This window comes from Vanellus vanellus, assembly GCF_965231255.1.
Source record: "Vanellus vanellus genome assembly, chromosome: 5".
Classification (NCBI taxonomy): Eukaryota; Metazoa; Chordata; class Aves; order Charadriiformes; family Charadriidae; genus Vanellus; species Vanellus vanellus.
Genome location: NC_138910.1, coordinates 75793382 through 75813793, shown reverse-complemented (window position 1 = coordinate 75813793; position 20412 = coordinate 75793382). Strand labels below are relative to the sequence as shown.

General features: G+C 41.8%; 1 protein-coding gene across 1 annotated transcript in view; it reads left to right on the top strand.

Moving 5' to 3' along the window:
* LRP8 (LDL receptor related protein 8) overlaps positions 1–20412 on the top strand; it is a gene marked incomplete at its 3' end in the record, with an annotated part of 189632 nt that overhangs the window by 107651 nt on the left and 61569 nt on the right. The window contains exon 3 of the mRNA XM_082484536.1: positions 8307–8429. Within this exon, the coding sequence (XP_082340662.1) occupies positions 8307–8429 (123 nt within the window). The remainder of the gene's footprint in view (positions 1–8306; positions 8430–20412) is intronic.

The window sequence follows — 20412 nt, the reverse complement described above, 5'->3', positions numbered from 1 at the left end:
TTGCTGCTGTATGAGAATGAGCGTCAGTGAGATTTTGTCGGTGGGCATGTTTTGACACTGAATGGCAGGTACTTTTTCACACCTGCCAACTTGCTACATAGCAGTGAGGTTGATCGGTAACATCCAGAGGTGACTGGAGGCTGGACAGGATTGTCAGGCTATTTCTGAGCAAAGCTGGGGGTGTACTTAAGTTGTTGGTAAGAAAATCTGTCCCTTCCTCCCCCTTCCTCTGTAGAAGGACACGATTTTCCAATTTACAAGTACAATTGGTGGGAGGTTGGTTCGTATTCTTGTGGGTTTGTTTTTTGGGGTTTTGGGTGGGATTTTTTTGTGTGTGTGTTTTTTCCTTTAAACTCCAGAGACTTGAGCACTGAGGTGACATGGGTTGTTGCAGAATAGCAATGTGAAAATTGTCACAAAACCTGGGTTTATATAGCTTAAAAGATCACTGATGCTTCATGAGTGGTTCTTAAAAAAACAAACAAACAAACAAACAAAAAAAACAACAGCTGAGAAAGCTGAAGGAAAAATGGAGGGAGCAGATGTTGGAGGGAGTATTGCCTGAAGGAATGTGGAGCACATTCCTCCGAAGCAAGGCAGCGCTTGAGCTCTCTGCCCAGGCTGTTCCCTGCTGCAGAGCTCCCCAAGACAAAGACCCAGAGCCCTGCCGAAGCCTTCAAACTCCAAAGGAGAACTTGTCTTGAATACCTATGTAGTATGTTTTACAGACCTCTAATGCCCTCGAAGGAGCACACCAGTCCAAGTGGTCATTTTGCCCGTGGACTCTCTTCTGGGATTCCTGCTTTTCCAACTGGTGAAGCATGGTTTGTAGGGACAAATGCTGCATTCATTAGACCAACCTGTATATTTGGGGGAAAAAAAACAAAACCCAAGAAAAACCAGATCAACTTTTGAGCGTACAGCCACTTCTTGAAGCCTGAAATGGCAGCAGCAACCTGAGGAAACCTGGGGAAAATTTTTGTTCAGTTTTGCCCTGATTACATGAATTGATTTAGCAGCAAAGGCATGGATGTGTTAGTTGAAGTCACTTTAATTTCATACGTGAGAACAAAATGATGTTTTAGTGTTCTGTGTTTTCCATAGCTTGCAATTAGGTGTTGCCATTTTCCTCACATTAAACTCAGTGTTCAACATGAAAAGGTATTTAAATAATTCTAAATAGGGGGCTTACACATATTACTATTTAAAATGCACAAAGGTGGATACCTTTGATACTAATGAAAATCAGAGGTGATGTCTCTTTTTCTGCTTTTAATTTAATTGATTTGCTTGATCAGAGGGGCTAGTTTAGGCTGAGCAGCTGCATGTTTATTTTTTGGGTACTGCAATAGCAGCTTCAAGCAGTCCCGAACCCTCTGACTGGGCTTCTGTCAGTCCAGCGTTGTTTTCTGGGGCTGGTTCAGAGGGTCTTGCGGAGAAGTTTCTTTAAAATGTGTTTCATGTGGAGTATCAAAGGGAGCGTGGTCTGTGCCTGAGCACCGGCTGTTTGAGGTGATCTGATTAATCTTGCTTTATAAATATAATTGCCAGCTGAGATGGCAGCATCAAAAAAAAAAGTGGCTAGATTCAGAGAGTGGTTAAATATTCCCTTTCATTACTTCAAGGTGTCCTTAGTGGTCTGAAAATTAAAATAACTCGACAGTCCACATCCACTAGGATTTCCTGACTTCAACATACTATTTCAGATCTTACCTGTTGCCATTTTATAGCCGCAAACCAACAGATTCCTGGGCTTTCCAATGCCGAGGATTTGGCAGCGAGGGGCCACCTGCAGCCAGCCCCGTAGCCCTGGCAGAGGCACTGCCAGTGGGATCGGGCTCCCAACACGCAGTGTTTGGGTGCCTGAAGCACGGGCAGCTGGGCACGGCCAGGGATGGAGCGCTGTTTGCCCACCCACTGGGACCGGGAAACCACAGCAGGGTGGATTGTCCTGCACTGTTACACTCCCTCCTTTGCAAAATCGATACCACGTTAGTCAACAGGAGGAATTGAGAGTGCTCGAGCTGCAGTATTGTCAGATGTAGGATAGGATTTTCAAATCTCCTTAAAGGACCAAGACATCCTTTGGGTCTATAACCGGGCCAGAGGATTCGGGATCAATACCACAGACTTTTTTTGAAGGGCGGGGATGCTGACGAAGTATGTGATTAGGGCTCAGTCTCCTGCTCCAACAGTTTCCTCAGTTTGGGAGTACATACCAAGTTTGCAGTGAGCTTAACATCAAATTTTTAAAAATTTAGAAAGTAATTTGTTTTTCTTGTATTGCTGGGAATTTTTGTTTGGGAGGGGCATCTGTGTCACGGTGGCTGTGTTTGCAATCGGGAGTTGACTGAAGTTGTAAACTGAGGACATCTGTTTGCTGTCAAGTTTTGTACAGCCCAGAAGCTCTCTCAAGAGCTGAACAATGAGCCCAGCCCTTACCTTTCTCTTGGTCAGCAGAAAACCTCACTGGGCCAAGCAAATGATTCAGCTAGGCTGTATTTTGCTCGCTGTGAGACGGGATTAATTGAGGTACGTAAGAAGTACAGTGAGCCATGCTAATGATGTATATAATGATGATTGTCCCTGCCCGTGGCAGGGGGTTGGAACTAGGCGACCTTCAAGGTCCCTTCCAACCTAAGCTATTCTATGATTTTCTTCCGGGAGGAGCTAGCTTGTGCCCTGTGTTCCGCTTCAAGCTGCCCTTGGCACCTCTCAGGGCTGAGTGATGGTGATGGTCTGTGTTAAGATCCTGAACTCGTGTGATGCTGCTTTTCTTCTTCTTGTATGGAGTCTTGTCAGCGGCTCCGATAAACCACTGATCAAAGTTGCCATTGAAGTTTCCCAGCATGAAATGAAACCCTGTCTTATGAATTTCAATGTCTCGTTCTGGCCTACCATCATCTTCCCATCCTCACGTCCTACAGGGTTGTGCTATTTTACTGCTGCAGAAGGATCACAGCAAAACTGCCATTGTATGGCCTTTTACTTTATTTTATTTTTTATTTTATTTTACAGCGGCTTGGGTGAAACTAGTTTCTGCAAGAAGGCTGAATACTGGCTGCAAACGAGAACGGAGACACAGTTTGACGGGAGGTCTGGTGTTGATTCAGAAGTTAAAATAGGAGCAGGAGCTGTGTAAGGGAATGAGGCTAGCAGAACAAACGACCCCGGTTTTCAATGGGTTTGGTCTCTGGGCTTTTTGGTCATTTGTTTGTTAATCCCTAGTTGCCTTCTTCCCTCTGCAATAAATCTACCCTGGGCACGAGATGCAGCAGCTGCGCGGCCCTGGCTGGCAGCACACGCTGCAGACCGGCCCACTGGCCGCTTTTCTGCCCTCATCTCCCTCTGCGGAGCTGTAGTTTTGATTGTTCTCTATTCAGCTACCAATTTTATGAAACTTGTAGGAGTAGATTTATTTTTCACATCTTTCTCCCCTTTCAGAATCGGTGGAAATTGGTCAACAGTTAGTTGCTGAGGGGGAAAAACGGGGAGAGAGCACAGTCTGTAGGGTCTTCATGGGTTAACGCTCGAGAATACTCTCATCATCCTGGCTTTCTGTCTGCATACACACCCCAGAGTTTGAACAAAACCGTCGATCTAAAAATCCTGTGTTTTGGAGTCTGTTATTACTACATAGGGGTTCATTCTCTTAGGGGGGGAAAACGCCCTGTATATTTAACTGCCCTTTACAGGCAAGTTGTAACCAGAAAACGTGCTTTTGTGTGTGCTTTTACATCACTGCTACTGTAACAGCTGTAAACTAGCTGAACAACTGCCGCTTTGCTCACAGAACTGTTGATAAGAGAGGAAATACGTTCACTCTGCTTTTCAGCTGTGTTGGTTTGGGAAAATTCGGAGTAGCAAAAAAACCGAAGCTAGTGTAGAATGGTGTATTGCTTAGTATTACAGATGAGCAAAACAGGAATAAACAAGAGGCATGAACTAGAAAGTGAATCACAGAGGGCCTGGTATCTTATAAAGAGTAACTGTAAAGGTATTCCTGTCCCATAAAGCCTCTAGAACTGAGGGGAAACGTTAAGTCAGGTTAAGTGAAGTGACTGAGGGGTTGTGAGGGCGGTGGGAGGGTGTTGGGGTCTATTAGAAAGACGAAGAAAGAATAAATCCTGGACCTTTCATTTAGATTCAGACATCTGTTTGGCTTTAGGGTCAGGGATTAGGCCTTTCAGAGAGGGATGTTTGGGGAACTTAGAAGTCACATTTAGATTATCCAGTCCCTGCTCCTAGCCAGTACAAGATTTGTTCCTTTCAGTATATACTTATTTCCTCCAGTCTAACTATACGTCTCTCCTGATTGCTTTTTTATGAATTCCCTCTATAAATGTTCATGCTCTAAACCAGTCTCCCTGGGTTCTCTGCTTTTAATTTGCTGCAGGGATGAGCCCTGAATGCTTGCATCTCTCATCCTGAACAGCAAGTGAGTAATGGAAGGGAAAAGGACGTTTTGCAAAATGAGGAACCGTGTTGGTTTGATGCAGTTTAGTTTAAAACTTAGTGTGTTAGGGTATTTTTTTGTCATGGCTGCATCAAGTTGAAACCTTCTTTTCCCCCCCTTGCCTTTCTTCCTGGGAGAAGAAGGAATGATTTCCTCTGACCAAGCCTGCCTTTGGAAAGCTGCCCAAACCAGGGCTCATCCCCTGTGGGGACTGCACCCCACAGTCGCACAGGCACCGACTTCCACCCTGGAGTTTCTGACATATCTGTCCAGCTGCAGATGTGAGAAAGGAAAAGCAGGTACCAAAGGCAAATCAAGCAAGAGTCAAAAGAAAAGCAGTCTCTTTGGTGTCACTCTCTGCATCCAGGCAGGGGAGAAGATGAAAGGCGCTGTGTACGCTTCAGCAGCCTTCTCTTTTCTTGTTCCAGGTATCGGTTTGCCCCCCGAGGAGCAGAGGCGCAGGGATGCTGTGACTACTTACTCTTGTTTGTTTATGTTCATTTTGAAGAGACATGTGAGCAGAGCTGCCTGGGCTGCTTACGGCAAAGGAAATGGATCTCAGGGGAACAATTAATTTTGCTTGGCTATTTCTGAGCCAGGTGAAACCGTAAAATGAACCTGTGTCCTCTCCATTGTCTAAACGGGATGTATTTATTTATTTTACATTTTAATGCACCACTGACAATTTATGGTGTGAACCTCAATGAATTCTTAACAGAGAATTGATAGAAAAAAGGTGTATAACATGGGAGATTAATAGAAAAGGTTATCAGACTTGAAAAAGAAAAAGGAAGAAAAAGACAGAGAGCTGATATTTTAATTAACTGCTCCCTGCCTGTGTTGTGATCCCAGAGACACGACGATTGAGTGCCAGAAGGTGAATCTGGTTGGAAATAAAGTGATTCCAGTATTGCATCAGAGGTGAGAAATGAGACGGTGCTTCAGTATTCTCGAATTGAGTAATCTGGGTTGCTGTTTGTAACACAAAGCAGAGTTTATTGGAATTAAGACAGCCTGCAGAGCCATGACCCAGTGTGTTGGAGAGTAATAGTAGTAAAAAATAATAACAAACAAAATATAGTGTATAAACTATAAGTAATAAAAATAAATAAAAAATAATAAAAAAGAAACAATTAAAAAATAATTGTACAAGTAAATATAATAATCATAGAAAGGTTTGAGCTTCCCCTTCCTTAATCCTCCTGCTTTAAGAGATTAGACAGCTTAGGTTCAAACAAAGGACCAAATGCGTTTGTATCCTGCTGATTTATCTGGCATGGGGCTGTTGGACCTTTGGGTAGGCGTGCGGACAGGGATGGCACTTTTCGGTTAGGCTATTGCTGATGGGTGGTTGTGCCCAACTTCATTTTGCAAAGAGGAGCTGCACTCAGGGAGCACATTAACACCTTCCAAATGACACCCCGGGACTGTCAGTTATGCTTTTCTCTCCCCCTTTTGTGAATCCTGGCAATCTATTAATTGTGCTGCCGAAGAGCAGCGTCAGGGGAACAAAGCAATCAGTGCCACCATCTGCTGTGAGCAGGTTGGCCATGTTGAAGGGAATGCCTGTTACGCTCCTTTCTGCGGCTGAACCCCTCGCTCGCGCTTGCGTCCACATGTCCCGGAAATAACAGCGATCCGAGTGTTAGACTGATGGAAAAAGGGGAGGTTTATTTTGAGGTGGAAAAATAGTTGTGTTACTGTCTGAATCTCTAGAAAATGTGCCACAGGACAGTTTTCCTATGGAAAACGACGCTAGGATGTTGAGAGAGTTAGTATAAAACTAAATACATTTTAAAAGTTAAGTTTCTTATGTCTCCAGTATTATACTAGTCTCTGCTTTCTGGATAGCAATGTGACTGTTCCACTTGTAGGTGCCATAACCTTCCCTTAACATCAGACACCAACATTTCATCTAGTCAGCTTCACAGCAAGCAGCGGAGTGCTCCAGCTTGGCTTATGCATGCATATCCCATCTCTATCTGGTCAGAATTTCTGACCATTAAATACATTCAATTAATTAAATCAAACTTACATTAAATAAATCAGAAGCGATGCTGGATAGGCAATTTCACACGTTTTGGTTTTCTAACAGGAGATGTTCAGGAGAGGTCTGTTCCCTCTGATAATGGATTTGCAACCTCTTTGGAAGATCAGACTGGATTCTTCATAGGTCTAGTTTCTTGTAAAATTCATGGTCTATGTGGGGTTGGCTTTTTTCCCTATATTAGTTCATAATATCTGGTTCTGAATGACTGAAGACAAAATTGTCCTTGGTTGGTTGTTTTGTTTTCCTAGAATCTGGCTCATTTAGCAACTGAAGGGGAGTAAATGTATGTTCTCCTTGTAAAAAGTGCTTCCTGAGAGATTGTACAGCTGCTTAGTGATGCTTTGCAGTGTTTTCCTGCCGGATGCCTGTTCAGGGAAGCTGTATGTTTTGTGTATTAGAAAACGTGTACTTGATTTCTGCCATGTAGACCTCTTCAGCACCTCACACAGTAATTCTCCTTGTTTCCTGTGTAGGCACATGGCCTATATTTAATATGGTTCCCTCCCTGACTATAGCTCACGTAAGAAAAAAAGAAAGGAAAAAAAAAAAATCAAACCCTGGAGCCTTATTTGTTGTGTTTAATGCTTTGAATATGTTTGCTGGAAGAAATATTGATGTAGCAATGATGTGTGCACGTGACTTATATCAAGGAATAGCTATCAAGCTCAAACCTCACTGTGAGGGCAACTAAACAGTGGAAGAGATTGCACAGGGAGGTTGCGCTGTCTCCATTTTGGGGGCTTTTAAGACCAGACTGGATAAAACGCAGAGTAACCTGATCTGACCTCAGAGCAGGAGCAGGGGGTTGGACTTGATGACCTCCTGAGGTTCTTTCCTACCTGAATTTTCCTGTGATCTTCTTAGGTTGTCAGCAGCTTTGCAGAGGGGAGAAACAAATCTCTCTGTCACCACTTCCTCTGTAAATTGATCACTAGCAAAGGTAGATACCAGTTAGCCAGAGTCTTGCGCTTCAGGCGTGGTAACACTGAGACCGAGCCATTGCTCATGACTCGTGGCACGGCTGTTCAGCCCAGTTCCCAGCAGCAAAGCCACTGAAGTAGTCATTGCAAAAGCAGTGAGTGTCTGGTGATCACATTTACACTGTATCGTGGGCAGATATCTGTAGATTACTTTCTTTCTGCTGCAGTGAAAAGATGCTGATTTGTATTACAGGGCACTGGTTGTGCTGCGCCACTGGCACGGAGGAATAGACCGATTAATTGCTTGAGTTCATGTCTTGCGTGTTTTTCAAGCCCCAGATTACTGCAAGCAAAGCACATTGTGCGGAGTGGTTGACATTTAATGAAATGGTTTTTAGTGTTTGGAGGAGTGCTTTATGATCATCTTCTATGGTGACAGATGTACTAAAAAGCCACTAAGAGATTGCATAGATAAAAACATTACTTATAGTACTCCAAAGGTGAGACTTGTTTGTCTTATCTGTCTGTAAATCATGCAGCGCACTTTCACTTCCATGTAGGCAGTGGCTTTTTGTAGTAAAAGCCTTAGAAAATTATTTTGAAAAAGAACATCCCCGGGTTTTGAATGTCTGGAAGAAGACAGAAAAGACTGAATCCAGGTTGAGTAATGGAGGGATAACAGTTCTAGTGGGAAGAAACACCCATCTTTTGATACCTGTTTGACTCTGTCATGAAAGAAGCAATGTTGAATGTGAAATGAATCCTCTCAATACAGGGCAGTCAGTATTGTCCGTAGTGGGGCTGGATGCGATGGAGGTCTTCTGCACTGCTTAGACTCATGCCAAGTACTTTTTTTTTTTTTTTTTTTTCCTTCTTGCAGCAAAGAAAACTTGTGCCGAGTCGGATTTCACTTGTGACAACGGCCACTGCATCCCAGCCAGGTGGAAATGTGATGGTGAAGAAGAGTGTCCTGATGGGTCAGACGAATCAGAAGCAGCATGCAGTGAGTAGCACAGAAAAGTGGTGTTTCTTAGACACGTTGTCTTACCAAAGCGTAGAGAAATTGGAGGTGGTGTTCCCAACACTTCCATGATGATCTGTCAGCTTTTGCTTCTGTTAAAACAGAAATTAAAGACACAGAAGATTGAGGTCATTCAAATCAGATGGTTTCCAAACTTTCAAATGTACCAGTTTTCCAGACTATGATACAGGCAGTGCTCTCTAGTGTGTGTTTCTGTCTGTGACAGAATTGACAACATCTCTAGCTGTGTTGTAGGGCTCATGATCAGCAGCAGTGCACAAAGATTCACGCTCACCTGGGATCAGGCCTCTGGGAGCTCAGATTTGCAGTGTTTTGCATGGTAACGTATTGGGACTTATTAACACTGCAGACAGCACTTCTTTCGTTACAGGGGAACTTTGCAATGTTAGACCATTGCTCTATCTTATTTAACTTTTTTTGCGTCCGAGAACAAATGAAGAAAAAAGTAGCAGATGAAAGATGAGCAATGTAAAATAACTAAAGCTGGGAGTAAGTACGACAGATGCTAACTGCAGGTAACGCCTTTTAAAAACCCATTGATTAAGTACATAAAAGCACATGCCTTATTTTCATGTAGCATTTTATCTTGTTCTTTTGACTCTCTCAGGAGGTCCATTTGTGCTTCACTGATCTAGAACTGTGAAGGGTTATCTGATGTTGAGTTGAAGGCAATCCCAGGAATATTTTAATGAAAACACTAATATGTAGACTTCTATTTGTGTGCTTACTTATGTCTGCAAATTTGTTCTTGGACAGACCAAGAAACTAGTGCAAGCCATTCTGTTGAATTTCCAGTCATGTTCTTCACAAATATATTCCTATGAGTCAGAAACAGTGTTGGAGGAAGTATTTGATCAAATTTCACCAGAATTGGGCAGGCATATGTAGGACGTCAAAAATTAACCATAATTTTATTTTTAAGCCTAGTACCAGTCCTACTTTCTCCCTAATTAAGAAAGATGAATGTGTTTCTCTTGCATAAAATGAATGCAATCATTTTTGCAGCCATATACAGGTTACAGAAAAAAATTACTTCAGTAACTACATTAACATATTTTATGTACCGTATGTGTTGGTCTTTCACCCTGCATCCTCCTTGGTCAAAAGATTGTAACAGCTGCTGGAAATGGGAGTTTCACCTTCCATTTTTCCCCCACTTATTTCATCCTCTGGGGAAATCGGCCTTAAAACTTAAGTATCGCAGAAGAGACATGACCTGAGCCTCTGATTGTTACTGTATGAGACTGCTGTCCTGAGAGGAAAGTAATTTGTTCAGGTTTGTGTGATTAGTTTTTTTATTTTCATTTTTTCTTGAAACCTTCTAAGAGACTAAAGTCTTCATTTCTCAAAAAAAAAAAAAAAAAAAAAAAAAAAAAAAGACTGCCCTTGAAACATCTCCCTGCTGCTAATGGGAGTGGGCCGGTGTCACCTTGACATAGGAAGAAGTTTGTTCCTATTCTGTAGTATATGCCTAACAGATGAACTGGGAATTCCTAGTGAAAGTAGCAGAACCTGTACGGACCGATTCTTAATTTGTTTATTTTAAATACAAGGGCTCTGAAACCAGCTCAAAGGCTGCGGTGTATAACTGTGCCATATGTTTATAACTGTCTCAAGCAGATTTACCATGCTTTGCCTCAGCATAAGATATTTAGGCTTTGTTAGAAGTTCTAGCCAAAATAGATCAATTTTTGTGTGGTGGATGCCTGAACTTGTGTCTTGATGTTCACAGTATATGTGACACAAGCCTATGTCTGACTTGTGCTAGCTCACAAGAGAAGCCAGTGTTTCTGTCTGTAGCAATTAAAAGCTTGCCTTCGAATCGTAAAAATGTCTGCAACTAGAATTTTGGAACTTCACTTGTTTTATAGGATTATTCAGATTTGAAGTTCACCCTTAATCAGATGAAGATCAAGTAGTTTTAATCTTATGATTGTTGATAGCTATAGGCTTTAATTTGCACGGTAAGGACATTCTTTCCAGATGTTTTGTATCCTTGTGAAAGTATGTGTCATCTCAAAGGCTGATCCGATCTGCTCTGTGAGGAAACAGAATCAATCTGGTAATGCATAAGCACAGTGCTGGTTGTGGGGTTAATTCACGTACGTTTGCAGGTCTTCCTACCGCCACTGGTCGAGATGACAGTGAGTTATAAACTAGTGGATTATTAAACAAAAAACTGGAGTGTTAGGCTTTGCTTTTAATTTGCACGCTTAATGTAAAACGCCGTAACTCTTAGTGTAGATGTTACTTAAGGGCAAAGAAGAGGCTGTAATGACAGACAGAAAACGTAGCGAGAGGCAAAACACGTAGTTGGATGTTCCTGTATGGTCCTTCCCTCCAGTCCCATTTTCTTTCTCCCTGATGAAAGCAAGGCTGAACTTTCTCCCTGTGGCTGAGGAATGACTGCAGGCCCTTGGGACCGTCTCATTTTCCTGTTTAGAAATGCAGCACAGCCCTTTGGAAGAGTCTGCACTGCAGAGTTTCCCTGGGGAAGGGGCAGGTTGGGAAATGGAGATTTCTCACCTCTGGCAAGATCAAACTGCTTTAGAAAATCAATTGCTTTCAGACAGGCCACATAATGGCCAGCACCTCTGCCAGGATCTAGGGTTATTCCTTGATTAATGCAACATTGGGATATCGTCCATAGTCCATTCGAGCTAGGGAGGTTAAGAGCAGCATTGATAATGCTGACTGCTGCATTTTAGGAGTAATTCCAGCTTAGAATGTGATGAAAACAAGGCAGTTTCTCAATATCTAGCCACCTGCTAAATAGCTTTTTATTTTCTGAATGCTTTTGTGGTGTGTTTTTAAATACGTTTTGTGCTTTGTGATTGGTAGTCAGGGATGTTGTGTCCCCATGTCTGATGCTCTACTAAAGGTAACAGTTTGCAGTCTTTTTTTTATTTTATTTTATTTTTTAGATAACACTACTGCAAAGCCAAAACAGTACTTTGCTTTTTCTGTTTCCCCGATCGCTGAAGTTGCTCAGCTTTAGACCTAACAATATCCTCTCTACGGATATCACCCATCCCCAGGTCTTCAGGACAGCATGACCTGTCTTATGTTGGATAGGTAAGATGTCATCACAGCTGGCCTGACTTCTGTTGGACCTGTGATGTCTAGGGCCTTTTCTGCTATCCATTCAATTAGTTTTTTAAAAAACTGCATTTTCTTTGAGCCACTGAACATGTCCGGGAGCAGTAGGTGTAAGGATATCTTTTTGAGTCCCATTGAATTCTCAGCTGATGAGATCTATTGGACTTCTCGCTGTTGTGGGTTTTCGGGCTAGTTGAAGGTCAATTATTTTCTAGCATGGGCTGATTTTGGAGAAGATGGTTATCCAGGCTTTTGGTTTGAAATGGGTCATTATGAATAGGAAACTGCTTGTATTTCTTCATTTTTCTTCAAGCCAGATCTTTAACCTAAACATACTCTCACATCCATAGGTTTGTTGAAGTGAATTATTCATGTAGCATGTGAGTGTCGCTGCTAAACCTCAGTGTTCTGCCATCTGTTAGTTTTTCAGTGCTATTATCTGTCTGCTGAATTTATTTTCTCATTTAATTTATATTAAGGTTTCAAAGAAATGTGTCCCCCTTTTCTGTAAGCTGATCTATTCAGGGGCATCTTGTGGGCTGGATCTGTTCTCTCCGAAGTCATCATCAGAAATGCTGTCAGTTTGGGGGGGAGATATGTTTTATTATACTTTTTGTTTCTGTTTGGAATCAGAATGAACCCCTAAATGAAGAGAAGCAAAATCATGTGAACTCAGAAACCAGTGCTATCCGCAAGGGGCAGAAGGGACCAAATTCACAATTTAAGAAGTTGTGTTGATTGAGGCTGGGAGAGGGAGGAGGGATTTAATATCGAAGAGAAGAAAGTTATTTTGAGAAATGTACTTAATAAGTGAAAAGAAAGGGGGTGGTGGGTGAGAGGGAACAGAGAAGCACCGTTTAACTGTGCTGCAGTGATGTTCCTGGTGGGGAAGGGGAAGAGTTAGAACTTGGGCATGCCAACTTCCAGCCTTGTCATCTTGACTTTTTAGATTCAGCGATTGCCTGAACTAGGCCTCTGTTCAGGAAGGGTTGGCCACTTGTACATAAAGCAATTGGACCACTTTGGCCTTGCAGAATATACACCAAGAAAATAGCCAGGGGAGAAGCAGGCTTGTCCTCCTGTTTGGCATCAGCCATTGCTGCTCCTCTCCCTAACTGCTGTGAGGGAGAGCCTACGGTGGGTGCAAAACTGCCATCGCTGGAAGGTGCTCTGAAATGATAATGGATTTCGTCTTCGTTGTGCCAGCTTGTTAGTATGCAGGGAGCTCCCCGCAAGTCATTAAAAAGGCTAGCAGAGTATCTGGAAGTAGTGGGAATAGAGTTAGTGCCTCTGTCAGCCCCGACGCCTGCGACTCCCACATTCCTCACCAGCAGCTGTTTTGAGATACAGAAAATATTTTTGACCTCAGAGTAGGCTTGAATGCTGAGGATCTTATAATTGTTTGCTGCAGGGTTGTGCAGCAGCATGCCTCTGCCACCTACGAGAAGATCTTTGGTAGCCTACACGTACTCTCCCGTTGGAAAGCCCACCACGGCCAGAGCCCTGGACTTATTTTTCATTGCTCTCACCAAAACCAACCCAGCGTGGCTTGATGATCGCCCTAGAGTTGCGGTGCAGCCACTGCCGATATGCACAGGCGTTGCTTATGCATATGAAAAGATTTCTCAGTGTTTTCCTATCCAGCTTCTTGAAGCTGAGAGAGGGGGAAGGGAAGTTATGTTTCTTACTGAGCTAACAGAGACCTCCAGCAAAATGAATGTTACCCACCTAAGGCTGTTCCAGCACAGGTACTGAATCATTCTGCTTTTATACAAGAAAGAAATTTTAAATTTCCTCTGAAGTATTTTGATTATTTAACCAGTGACTTAAACAAAAAATCTCTGGAGAAAAATAAAAACAAGTGCTAACAAACAGTAACAGCACTGATGGGAACACAAATTAAAGGGATAGAGCAAGTGAAAATCTAAGCTGGCAAACTCTTGCCTTAGGACGTTGTATATATAATGAGATCGAGGAACGCAGGCAGCATAAACTCACGGCTTAGTTCTTTATCAGATATGTGACATTCTTCTAGTTAAGAGCAGAAATTATTATACAGAAAGGTATAGTAGGGTGTTATGAGGAAGAAAAAGAGGAGAAGAGACCTGAATTTATATTGCATTTAATAAGGGAATGATTTAATAGGGCAGGTTTAATAAGCAGCAGTCCTAGAAATAGATTTTAAATGGAAATGGAATATAAAATCAAACCCTGAATGTTGGTTTGAAATACAGTACCAGTTCATACAGTCCTTTTTATTTTGAAGTACATGTCATGAGTCGTTCAGGGAGATGTAATCCGAACTTGACAGTTACATTTTTTAATGGGTATTTTCCATGGTCCTAAGCACTTTGTGGGCTGCTGCTGTGTATGCTGATCTGTCACAGTGGTGATCAGTTCTGTCCTCATTTTCTATTAAGTTGCCCAAATGCAAAATTCTGTAACTGCTGATGGTATTTCTCACCCCCAAATGCACAGTCCTCTCCGAGCTCTCCATTCACCCCAAAGGATATTATGTCTCTATTGTTCTTCGTTGATCCAGATCTCCTGCCTGACTGAGCGAGTTTGGTGGCATTACTGCGCTTTTGTGGAAAGGGACTTAATAAACTGTTCCCTGCCCGTGGAGAATTTATCCTGGAGAAGGCTGAACTGTCTCATTCAGGGCATCACATACACTGGGCCGTTGAACTTCAAGTAGCAAAAGAAAAAACTAGGCCAAATCAGCCAGGCACAGCCAGATACCAGGTTTTAGGACCTGGGGCAGTAACAGAGAGGATTTTTTTTTTTTTTTTTCTTATCCCCCCCCCAACATTAAGAGCAGATCTGTTTGTATATATGCAAAAAGGTGGTGGGGTATTGTAAATGCAGTGGAGCTTGTAAATTAAAGACCATTCTGTTGGATTAATTTGTTAGAGGTAGTTCAGGGAATTGAATAAGGGGATGTTAGTGTCATGTTTACAGGTTTGCATTTTAACAACACTCCCACTACACTAACTGGCTATTACCAGCATAAAATACAGCAGCTTCGATAGTCTTGTCACTGTCCCCCTGCAGTTGTTCCCCCGCCACTCTCTCCAGTGGGCCACTGGGAACATTGCTGAATTACAGCAGCTGAGGACCATATCCCAGGTTTCCACTGCAGCTGTAAAACAAATATAGGACAAGGTACAGGATGTGGGAACACTTCTAGAGCTACAGGATCCTCCCAGCAGAACATAGAAGAGGCAGTCTCATTTTCCAGATGCCCAGACTGGTTTGTAGGGCTAACGATGAAAGCTTTGATTTGTCTAGGAGATCAGATTTATTGAGACAGAATAAAAAAAACACATGATCATCTCTTCATGAAGTCCTGGAATAATTTAAGATAGAACAGACCTCTGGGGGTCATCTAGTCCAGTCCCCTGCTCAAAGTGGACCCCTGTCCTCATGTTTGACCATCCTTATTAATGAAGGAAAATCCCTATATCTCACCAGAATTTCCTTTGCTGTAGGACATGGATGTCACCTCCCATCCTATCACTATGCACCTCCAAGAACAGTCTGGCTCCATATTTTCTAGACCCTCCCATTTTGTAGTTGAAGGCAGCAATAGGATCTTCCTGTAGTCTTCTCTTCTGATGGCTGAACAAATGCTGTTTCCTCAACTTCTCCTTGTATATAGTCTCTCATTTCAGATTGTCTTGTCAGACAATTGCAAATTACATAATTCTACAACCAGGATACAGCTTTTGCATTGTTCACACACCTCTGTCAAAGCTTTACCACATCCAAAATATAACTTAAAAATTAATTCATTTTTACGTCTCTAGTATGCTACTTAGCTTCCAGGTCTACTTAGCAGAGGGTTCCAGACTCTTGAAAACTCCATGGAAGTGGGAGTGCTTAACAATACACTAGAGATGGACAAGACTTGTTGAGGCCTCTTAGCAGACTAGTAGTTCCCTACGGATCGTAGCTTATAGTCCTGTTCAGATTTTTAAAAGTCATTCTTATCCTAAGTGTATATAACTCTTCAAATTCTGACAAATGTACCTTTACTCCCGATTTAATCATCGTGTCTCGGCCGGTGTATACTTGCTTCCCAGGTGCCTCTCTGATACCTTAAGCACTGTAACCATTTCGAATGCCCTCCAGGTGTGTCCTCATTGAGCCACCCCAAGTTGACCTCAGTACCCCAAAGGACACAAAACTCCAGGTACTAACACAAGAAGTCTTTGACAGGGTAAGGAACCAAATCCATTTTTTTCCTGCATCCTGTTCCTTTTCTTGAAGCGTGTAATTATCCTTTTACATCAAAGGAAGTTCAGCGATCTCAAAGCCTAGCTGTTTATCCCCAGTAGTGGGACAACTTTGCAGCTCATGGGAAGTGAATTACATCTCCTTTTTGAGGATTACATGGCTGTGGTGGTCTCAGAATTTTTCTTACCTAGACTTGTAAATGAATTTAGGGTATGTAATGATTGTGCTCCAATTCTACCAGTGCTAAAGTTTTAAGTAATACCTGTTTAAAAAAAATTGTGGTTTTTTTCCTTTAAGGGAAGGTGGTTAGAGCTTATATCTCAGAAGTGACCTTTTCAGAGGGCTGAGTCCAATAGAAAAGCAAATAGAAAATACCTATGGGGTCTTTTCTGATGTTTTTATTATTCTTTTCTTCAGCAGTGTTAGCTTGCGAGAAAGTAACTTTCTCATGTAGCATTGCAAGCTTTGGCATTTGCAGTCGTCTTATACCTGAGATCGACTTTGAGCTTTTGCTAGTTGACTGCTACAAAGATTTAAGCGCCGGCATTTAAATATTTTTCCTATTGGTCTAATGTGTTCATGTAGTTCATAAACAGGAACAGTCATAAAAAGGTTTGATGCTGCCTTGTTATGGCTATAATGAATCTTGCAGTTCTTTCAATAGGAGAGAATAGCAGGAAAATGAAAGTTGAGCATGTGAAGCTCTTGTATGTGTAATTATTTAATGGGCCATAAATATTGAACTAGTAAAAACTTAAGAGGTTTTCGGAAATTTCAAGCAGCTTTTCATTGCCTACTGATTTCATTTTTCTGTTCTCTTGCTGCTTACTTTTTGAAATTCAGATTACCTGGTTTTTATATTTGTATTTTTACTTGTTTGTTGGCCGAGGGAGGAGGGATCACGGTTGCTTTACTTACTATGGTTGATGTGAAAAGGAAATAATTTCTAGAAATCAAAGGCAAAACATAATTTGAAAATGGAAATATTTGCTAATTGAATGAAGCATTATTGCACTGTAAGAGCACAGAAAGCAAACCTTTTCTCCTTTCTTAAATGGGTGAATTGTGGTGTGAGGAAAATAAGTGAATATCAACTGACTATTTTAACATTTTTTTCAGGTTTAAAGAGCTTCTGTGTTCTAGTATCATAATGAATTGTATGTTGAAGCTGTGATTCCTAGTTCCACCACCTTTTCCTTGATAGGTATTTTTCCTCTCTTTCTCTATTTCTACAGTTGTAGGATCGTATTTTCATGCAGGACAAACTCCCACTGAAATCATTTGCAGTTTTAATAAGGGTCTTGTGATACTCCATCCTGCTTCCTTGAGGATTAGGATCATGATTAAGACTGGTTTAATATGCAGTCTCTGCATGCTTTGGTAGATAATTTATGCAATTTAAACCTTGCACTGGAGATTTTTTAATTCTCTGAAATGCTTTCAGTCAGATTGTGCTCTGGGGTGAGGCACGGTGCTGATGGTGCTGTCTGCGCCTCTGGGGGTAGTGTGGATCTTCACCCTGTGCATTAGTGGGGTGCAATGAGCTTCCGTAGCTGCCGAGAGCCTTAATCAGGGCTTTGCTTTAGCAATAGCTTCGAGCCTCCTTTCTAGGGAGGCAGCACTCAGTAGCTATACTTGAAGTGATGCATTTCAGCTCACACTTTCTATCTTGTATTTTAACATATTAAAACATGTTAAGAATCCTTTGCATTAAAATACAAAGGGCTTAGCTCGGTAGCTTTGTTAGACCACACGTGCTTACATGTTCCCATATGATTATGCAAGTTACTGCACCATTTTTCTGGCTTATACTGCTAGGGTAGTCATCTTACCATGTCGTTTGAGTTCTCTAAGCCTCCTGTTGTACGAGACTCGTTATTGTATGAAGACTGTGAATTCTCTGTTTTGGGATAGAGGTTGCAAACACTATTCATTTTAGCACAAACATAACTGTGCTTCTCTCCCCCCCCCCCCCCCCTTTTTTTTTATTGTACAGAGAGAAGCATGTCTAGCATGTTTGACAATCAGCAATTTCATTTCTAGCCATTGTGTGTGCATTTGTATGGGTAAAATTATACATTTGTATTTAGAAATGCACATACACACAGACACAAAAAATAATGGTATGTTGTTCAAGCATTTCAGCAGGTATGTTGGCCCCGTATGGAATGTGAATGAGAAATAGTGATTAACATACTGAATTCTGCTAGAATTTGTATGGTTTTGCTTCAGTTCCTGCCTCTAGACTGTTGGAAGTGTCAAACTTGGAGCTGAGTTGTGTGACCCAGCAGGGTTATTTGTAATGAAGTAAAGGTGTAGGTGGCAGGGGAAAGCCTTTTCTTCTCAGCCACAGGTCTACACACCACTATTCTTGTGCAACAGCTGAACACATTCAATTAAAATTGCCATCTAAGCTGCCTGTTCCATCCTCTGAAAAAGAAAAGAGGTGAGGGTTTCTTTGTATGTATATAAAAGATTAAAAGTTCATTCCGAGATAAGAAACACAATTATTTAATAGCAGCAGAGACTTTTCAGACTTACTTTCTTTTGCGCCTATAAGAGTGAGGATATACTAGAAATTTTTAAGTCTATGCTCATCTACTGAATACTTTTTTTGCCCCGAGTTCTTCATGTTCTGTTGGTCCCTTTGAGCAGCAATTCATTTGTTGATACCTTTAACACCTCAGAAGAGTTGTCACCTTAGCGTGAAAAAGCAGCATGTTCGTTCGGAATGAGCTCGGATCTTGATGCAGCAATTGCCTCTTTGTGGCCATGCGGATGTTACCAGCAATGGTGAAGGATGGCTTCCAGCTGCTGTGGCTGCTGGAGATAGCATAACATGGAGTGTGACAGTGCACTTGATTTTTCCTTTGCATTACAAATTTTTAAGGAGTCCTGGATGCTGTTTGGTATACTCAATCCTTTGACAGAAGAGAGAGGAGATACCATAATGGGAGATACAAGGTGAAATACCATTGTTGCAACATATTTTGGCAAGCTTTTTGTTTGAATTAAAAAAAGGTGCAGACTTCTGGTAGCAGGAAAAAGTGTTTTACAATGAATTCTAGCAGTTCCCTGGAAACCTGTATAATTTTTCTTCTATTTTTATCACTCATCTTTGCAGGTTTCATTATGTTTGCTCATCTAGGGACCTTTTGTGGCTTTATTCTCCCTATTGATAAGAAGCACTTTTGTGGCCATAATCTCTTTTACAAATGGGTATGGTCTCAATGCTGCTCGACTCCTTTATCCTTTGTATAATTTTGTCCCCCTAGCGTTCTGTGGGGCTTTTTTCTCCCTGTTTTGATTGGAATCGGAGTAATCTCTGCGAACTAGAGAAAGAAAAAGAGCCTGGGAAGGGGGAAAATGAAAGAGCAGCTGCTGATAGAGAGGCTCAGAGAGCCCCACGGGTGTGTGCTGGACTCGTAGCCACAGTTGAGAGACTTCTGAAGAGGCTGTGTTTTCATTACTGTTTGTAACCAGCGGGCTCTCGATGGAGCCCAGTGTGCAGTCTGTGAGCATTCCTTCTTTTCAGCACCCAGGGTACAGAATTGCTTCTTGATTAGCCAGAGAAAGAAAGGGAAGGAGCCAGCGTGCACACGTGCGCTTGTATGTGACCCCCCAGTCTCATTTATACTCTCGAGCATCTGGAGAAGAGGCGCTGCCCCCACTGGACCCGATCTCTCCTGAAATATTGGTGCTTATGTGGCTGTCCTGGGCTGGCACCAACTGCAGAGCACCTGCTCTGCTGGCAAAACAGAGGTGTTTGGGGTAAAGGTGGTGACTAGTCATTTAGTAGCCTGACATGGTAGATAACTCCCGTTATGGCTTCCTCCCTGTCACTGAGCTCTCTGACCACGTGTTTAATGACATTTCAGCTTTTCGAAGCAGGGACTGAATAGTTCCTCTGCTTATCGGGTACCCGTAAGTGCAACTACTGATGTTTCACTTTTAAAAGTATTTGATTGCTGGCGTGCTTTGGAAACAGCATGTTAATCAAACAGGTTGCTTCAGCTGAAAACAACTGGGAGGAAATAAGATAAAGAGCTACTGGTAAAGTTTTCTAATCTTCTGGATTTACTGGAGTACACCAAGCTTTTGTATAGTTTATGTAAAATGAAAAAACCCACCCTGTAATAATAGATTTAATTAAATTAATCTCAGAAAAAATTGAAGTGGGCTTTGGAAGAGGTAATTTAAATCTCTCAACCAGTCAGATACAATGTTTTGTTTTTTACAAAGGAAAAACATGTCTAAGTTTCTCATTGGGCTTTTGATTATTTTAATCAATGGTTTCTTCCCAGCTTGCACAATATGTTCATTTATAAGAAACGGCGATGCTGTGTAAGATCACAATAGAACAATCTATGGTTTTTCTCATAATTAAAGTTCCATTCTGTTTCCATAATTACCTAACTGCTTATCTGATGTTAAACTCGGAGAAACAGTTCCTGATCCATTATATTCAAGCCAGACAGAAAACTAAACTGCTTTTAAGGGATTAAAGAAACATTGTCAACCTTAAAATGACATTTTCAAATCCTTTTTGCACTTAACTACTTTACTACAAGCCCCTTTTAAATTGTGCTTGTACACGATGACCACC